The sequence below is a fragment of the Myotis lucifugus genome, unplaced genomic scaffold, assembly GCF_000147115.1.
Source record: "Myotis lucifugus unplaced genomic scaffold, Myoluc2.0 scaffold_670, whole genome shotgun sequence".
Taxonomy (NCBI): domain Eukaryota; kingdom Metazoa; phylum Chordata; class Mammalia; order Chiroptera; family Vespertilionidae; genus Myotis; species Myotis lucifugus.
The window spans coordinates 349,361-356,505 of NW_005871718.1; the positions used below are offsets into that span (position 1 = coordinate 349,361).

The 7,145-nt window shown below is 49.2% G+C and overlaps 1 protein-coding gene across 1 annotated transcript in view; it reads left to right on the forward strand.

The window, feature by feature from the left end:
* Positions 1-3,777, forward strand: part of LOC102441380 (carcinoembryonic antigen-related cell adhesion molecule 8-like) — a 178,753-nt gene extending 174,976 nt beyond the window's left edge. Inside the window, 2 exon segments of the mRNA XM_023746383.1 lie at positions 2,455-2,572; positions 3,547-3,777. Of these exon segments, the coding sequence (XP_023602151.1) occupies positions 2,455-2,572; positions 3,547-3,754 (326 nt within the window). The 3' untranslated portion in view covers positions 3,755-3,777.
* Positions 3,778-7,145: the final 3,368 nt, after the last annotated feature.

The window sequence follows — 7,145 nt, forward strand, 5'->3', positions numbered from 1 at the left end:
TGAAAGTCATATCAGACTGAGAAATCCTTTATATTGAAACTTCTCAGGTCCTAAGGTCATTAAGACTGGCTGGGCTATACTCTCTATAATTATTTTTAAAAAGGGAAATGCCTTCCCATCTCTACAAATAGCCACTATACTAGAGAGGGGGTAATATTATTTAGAAAGTTATAGAAAGGTCTGGAAAAGAGTCAAACAAAAGTCAATGGGTGGAAAATGCCACCTGATGATGAAGATGCTGGACACATGGTCTAAGGCTCCCGGTGCTAATACCTCAGATGTCCAGGGAGACAGATCAGGGGTCATCCTGAGGTGATCCGGAGAGAAGAGGGAGGTATAGCCCTCTCCTTACAGACTGTCACCTGAACAAAGGTCCTCACCCTGCAGAGGTCAGAGTCCTCCTCTGGTGACCTGTGTTGGGGTCCAACCCCAACGGGTCCAGGGATCCCCAAAGGTGTGGACGGAGTCGGCGAAGAAGGAATGACATGGAGACAGGGTTCAGTTCATCAGCATAGCGAGGTTCTCCCTCCAGGATCTCCAGCCAAGTTCTGTCCAAGATCTCCAGCCAAGTTCTGTGTACAGGTTCTCTTGCTAGGTTCTCCATCCAGCTTCTCCAGGTTCTCCAGCCAGGTTTGATCGCCAGGTTCTGTAGCAAGGTTCTATCCAGGTTCTTTTGCCATGTTCTCTCGCTAGGTTCTGGTTAGGAGCTGATGAGGATCTGATGAGGATGTGATGAGGATCTGATGAGGATCTGATGATTATTGTCTTCTTACATCCGTATTTATACCAGCCGATTTTAATCCTGTCAATTTCTATTACAAAGGTTAGGGCGTTTCTTATCTCCATTCCAGGGAGTAAAGATTATGTAGCTTAACTACCCACCTGGCACTTAATTAAGGGGTTGTATCCCCTCCCTAACCTCAGGGAAAGATCCCCACCTGGGGAAACAACCTTTCTCAGAGAGGTAACCTTGGTTAAAACACATGGCACTAAGGAGAGCAAACATATTAAGAACAATATGCTATATATGCCAGGTCCCTTGAAACATATGCTGTGCAGATGTTTCTTTCCTGCACGACTGTGTCAAGCAGCAAGGATGGACCGGCTTCCGGCAGACCTGTACAGAAATCACTGTGGGCTGTGAGTGGCTGACATCTCTGAGGAAGGAGCCCACTCTCAGTCAGTCACCTCCTCTGTTTCTCCACAGAGCCCGTGGGAAAGCCCTCCATCCGAGCCAGCAATGCCACAGTCACAGAGCATAAGGACGCCGTGGTCCTGACCTGCCTCACAAATAACAAGGGAATCTCCATCCGGTGGCTCTTCAATAACCAGAATCTCCTGCTCATGGACAGGATGATGCTGTCCCAGGACAAGAGCACCCTCACCATAGACCCCGTAAGGAGGGAGGACGCTGGGGGTTATCAGTGTGAGGTCTTCAACCCTGTCAGTTCCAGCATAAGTGAGCCCCTCAGGTTGGATGTGCAATGTAAGTGACTCTCCACCTCTCCCACTTGCCTTTGTATATTTCATGGGAAAGGGGGTGAGATGGATGAAAGCCTTGAGGAGGTGGGAGCCTCCTTCAGAGCCTATAGAGCACATGGGTACGGACCCCAGAATTAGACTAATCTCGTCGTTGTCTCGGTTCTATGGGTATAAGCTGTCTGACCACAGGGAAGGCTCTCACCCACCTGAGCCTGTTTCCTCATCTTTAAACTGGAAAAAAAACAACTGGACCTAAACACCGTTGTTAGGATATTTCTTGTGAGGTTAATAAAAATAAAGCCCACAGACAGGGTCATGCTCAGTCAGGACTCAGTCAGTGTACCAATTATTATTGTTATTTTTATAAACGCTGTTGTCAGTGGCTATAAAGTCAAACGGAACTCAGTGAAAATGTCATTTATCATTCACCAATTCTGTGATTTGGTGATCAGCCATTTATTAAGCACCTCCCATCCCTGATTCTGTTTGTGCTCATGGGGGTGACACCCCCGTCCCTCGTGGGGGTGAAAGGATCAGATGACATGAAAGTAGAGTGTTTCCCACCCTGTTGATCATCAAAAACATTCAGCACATTTTTATTACACATCAGCAGTGAGTTGACAGGTAAGGTGCCCCCTAAGACTGTCCTTAGTAATGGAAAAGAAGAAACAGGGGTAAGAGACAGAATATGTGAGGGAAAGAGGAGGTAAGAGGAAAATACCAGGACATGGGAACGGTGGGTGTGAGAGTACATGCAAAGGTAGAGCAAATGGAAGGTTTCAAATGTGCAAAACAGAGAATGATGCAACTGCCAGAAGTGGGGTGTCAGGAGGACTGACACTCCCAAACAGCACAGACCAGGTGGCAGCACCTTCCTCCCCCTGCCAGGCCTCCTCCTGCAAGGCCCCTCCTGGCTTCCCCTGAGTGGACTTGAGCCTTCACCCCGCCCCCTTTCCCTTCTCCTTTCAGCAGAACAAAACTACAAGGGCTACTCTGTGGGGACCATCATTGGCAGCGTGATCGGGGTCCTCGTCGTGGTGGCTCTGGGGGCCTCCCTGGGCTATTTCCTGTACCTCAGGAGGACTAGGAGGTACCATGGCATTTCCTTCACCCTCACCCTAATCCTGTCCCCTGACCCAGGCTGCCCCCCAGCGGAGCCCAGGCCAGGAGGACAAAGACCCTGTCTTCAGAGGGTTCTGGGCCGGCTCCCTGTGGCCTCCAGCTTCCCCATGGAGGCCCCTAACTCCCTCTATCTAGCTCCTCCCTCACCAGCTGCTGACCAGGGTGGTTTCCTCAACAGCTTCCTCACTTATAAATGAGGCACGATTAAGGAACTGTGCCCTCAGGATTGTCCTGGTTCCCTCCACACACCTGCAGCGGTGCCGGCAGGTAGTAAGTGCTCAGTAAGGCACCTCCTGTTGCTTATCTAAGTCCACCCTCCCAGGTGAGGGGATGGGCTGCCTCAGGGTCTGAAAGTCATCCTGGCCAAGGCCACACAGCTGAGGGTGGAAGAGCCTGGACAGATAGGGTTGGGACAAATGCCTCCATGAAGCCAGTTTGGTAACCACAATCCTGACCTGTGAGATGGGAGGCCTGGCCTCCAAAGGACAGCAGAGCCTGTGGTGTGGATTTTGCCTCTAGTTCAGGTGGATGGAGACAGGAAAGGCCATGGTCACAGTGTAGCTCTGTAGGCCTGAGGGGCGGGTCTGGCTACAGCAGAGCACCACGCTCATCCGAATGCTACATGAGGCTGGCACTGCTGCCCCCTGAGGCCTTGACCTTTCCACTAAGTCAGACCCTCAGGGTGGATTCCTGTCCTGGGTCCTCAGTCCCTTCCCTGGTAACTCCTCCCAGACCCTCATCTGCCTGTGGGTCCTTGCCCTGTGGGCCCAGGTCACCCGTGGATCCTGAAGGCCTTGCCTCAGTTCCCCTCTCCTGGACCCATCCCCTCTAAACAGTGGAGAGAGGCCTCCACCCTCTTCTGGGAAAGGAGACCCTCCTTGCCCCCTGTTGTGACACCAAAGCTCCCCTGCACCCCTCACAAGTAAGTCTGACCTTTCCCAGGGCCAGTGACTGCCATGGCCTCCAAGAGCACCCACCTCCAGCAGCCACCCCTGGTGAGTGTCTGTTCATCCTGGAACCCCTGGGCCTGCCCCACAGTGTCCACCCCTGCCCTGGTCCCTCATGCTCTGACCCTTCCCTGGGCTTCAAGGGGGATTCTCATCACCACTCTGCACAGGGGACCCCTAATCGCCAGTCAACCCTGACCTGAAGGCTGTGTCATGTGTCACCACCTCTCCCTCACTGGACCCTGAAATGGCCAGAGGGTCTTGCCCTGGGACCCTTCACCCCTGGCCCTTGGGAGCTAAAGAACCACCCACTCCTGGAAGAACATGCAAAAGCTTCTTCCCCCCTGGGTGCTAACTCCTCCTGTCTCTGCTCCCAGGCCAGGGTCCCTCTGGAACCTCTGCCTTCCCGGTAAGTCCATCCCTTCCTTGTTCCCTCACCCAGGGCCTGAGCAACCCATGCTCAGGGCAGGGGCACCATCCAACCTCGCAACACAGCACAGACCCCTTCTCCAGAACAGCCAGCACAAGGGGAACCCTGAGTGGCCTAGAGGGGCCCACAATCAGGGGTGGACCAGCCCTGCCCCATTCTGAGTCTGCCCTGGGTTCCTCACTGGGCCTAAAGAGAACCCTAGAGTCCAGCATGGAGCACAATGGGCACTGGGAACACCAGTCAGGGTCCCAGGCAAACAAGAGTGAGGGGGTGCAGTGTGGGCTGAAATTGGGGTGCTGGGCTACAGGTGTGAAGACAGGTGCTCAGAAGGCAGAGTGTCAGTCCTGCAGAGAAAACCCTCCCTTCCTGTCCTCTGATGCCCTCTCTCCCACTGCACAGGGCCCCCTACCTGACCCCAGGACAGCCGGCCCCATCTATGAGGTAAGTGTGGGTTATGAAAGTTCTGTCCTGCAGGTGCCAGGAGCCCCAGGACCTGCCTCCAGCCCAGCCCTGAGTATGCTTCCGGGCTCAGGAAAGGGCAGTGAAAAGTGATAACAGAGGGTGGAGGAGAAGGTGCCCAGGGACAGTCAGCCCCCATGGGGTCTGTGAAACATGGCACTTGTTCTGAGAAGGCTGCAGGGCTCAGAGATCTCGTCTTTCTTTGACAGGAATTACTAAAGCCAAACACAGAGGTGTACGGCCGGATCATCCCCAGAGCAGACGTGGCTTCTTAGTTCCTCCAGAACCTGAAACCCCAGACCCTGTGGAGGGTCAGGAACGGATGGGGCCTGCGCCAGAGAACCAGCTCTGAGCATCAAGCTAAGCAAAATAAGCCAGTTGGAGAAAGATAAACATCACATGACCTCACTCCTTTGTGGAATATAATGAACAACATAAACTGATTAAGAAAAATAGAACCTGAAAAATAATATTTTAAAATATAATAGTAGTAATTCTGTTATTGGCAGATTTTTAATATTCCTACAGTTTGTGATATCATACTATGTTATACAGTTTTGATAACATTATACTTAAAATGCTTTTTTCTTTTTTTCTTTTTTATTTATTTTTTTTTATAGCTAGTTTTGAGTTTATTATAATACTACCAAATAAGTTACATTGGAATATATTTTTTCACTCTATTAAATAGTTTTTCAAAATTTTAACACATATTTAAAAAACATAAATTAGAAAGTTTTATCTTTGGCACATATATAATAGTTTTCAAAACCTGTACCATAAATTAGATTTTTTTAATTAAATCTTTATTGTTCAGATTATTACATTGGGTCCTCTTTTTTCCCACCATAACTCCCCTCCACCCAGTTCCCACCCCACCCTCCGCCCTCACTCCCCACAACTGTCCTCATCCATAGGTGCACGATTATTGTCCAATCTCTTCCCGCACTCCCCACGCCCCTTTCCCCCACCCAAGAATAGTCAGTCCATTCCCTTTCTATGTCCCTGACTCTATTACAATCACCAGTTCATACTGTTCATCAGATTATTTATTCACTTGATTTTTAGATTCACTTGTTGATAGATGTGTATTTGTTGGTCATAATTTGTATCTTTACCTTTTTCTTCTTCTTCCTCTTCTTAAAGGATACCTTTCAGCATTTCATATAATACTGGTTTGGTGGTGGTGAACTCCTTTAGCTTTTTCTTATCTGTGAAGCTCTTTATCTGACCTTCAATTCTGAATGATAGCTGTGCTGGATAAAGTAGTCTTGGTTGTAGGTTCTTGCTATTCATCACTTTGAATATTTCTTGCCACTCCCTTCTGGCCTGCAAAGTTTCTGTTGAGAAATCAGCTGACAGTCGTATGGGTACTCCCTTGTAGGTAACTGACTATCTTTCTCTTGCTGCTTTTAAGATTCTCTCTTTGTCTTTTGCTCTTGGCATTTTAATTATGATGTGTCTTGGTGTGGTCCTCTTTGGATTCCTTTTGTTTGGAGTTCTCTGCGCTTCCTGGACTTGGAAGTCTATTTCTTTCACCAGGTGGGGGAAGTTTTCTGTCATTATTTCTTCAAATAGGTTTTCAATATCTTGCTCTCTCTCTTCTTCTGGCACCCCTATAATTCGGATGTTGGTATGCTTGAAGCTGTCCCAGAGGCTCCTTACACTATCTTCGTATTTTTGGATTCTTTTTTCATTTTGCTTTTCCGGTTGTGTGTTTTTTGCTTCTTCGTATTTCACATCTTTGACTTGATTCTTGCGATCCTCTGGTCTGCTGTTGGGAGTCTGTATAATATTCCTTATTTCAGTCAGTGTATGCTTAATTTCTAGTTGGTTCTTTATCACAACATCGAGGGTTTCAATAGATTTCTTGAAGATCTCACTACATTTATTGGTGGTCTCACCAGTCTTCTTGAAGATCTCACTACATTTATCGGCAGTCTCACCAGTCTTTTCGAGGGCCTTATTAAATTTATCGGCGGCTTCTAGACAGTTCTTTAAAGACCTTAAAAGTGTGGTTTTGAACTCTATATCCAGCAGTTTGCTTTCCTCCATTTCTGTCGTTTGTGTCCTGTTTCTTTGTCTTGACATTTTTTATGCTTCGCTGTGTCGATAGAGTGCCTTTCTGTGCTAAGTGTCCCAATTACCTGAGGTAGACACTCTTGGTGCACCCCCTTGTGGGCTTTGTGCACAGTCTTGTTGTAATTAAGCCTTGATTGTTGTAGTTATCCCTGGGAGGAATTGACCTCCAGGCCAATTGGCTGTGAGAATCAGCTGTGTCTGCAGTGGGAGAACTTCTGTGCTGGAGACACCCCTCTGGGGCAAGACTTGCTTCAATGGGGCTTTGGTGCTCACTGAGTCTGCCCCCTGAGTGTGTCCTTTATGGTTCCACGGAGCTGCAAACTGGATGGTCCCACTCTGACCTCTGGGCTTCCTGGCTCCTGGATCTCTAGGGAGGTGCTAATCTAGCCTTTGCCTGCGGCTATCCAGCAAAAGCCTCCCTGCAGGGCTTGGGCGGGGCAGGTCCCATGGGATCAACAGGGCGGGGCTAGCAGTTATGGCTGCTCTCAGTCTTGCCTTCAGAGGCTCTGCTTCTCAGTGTCCCTGTAATCGCTGCAAGCCCCTCAGAGAGAAAGCTGCCCTAGGGTTCTGACCGATGACAGACAGTCCTGCTTCTCCTGTATGAGTCTGGGTCTCTAGAGACT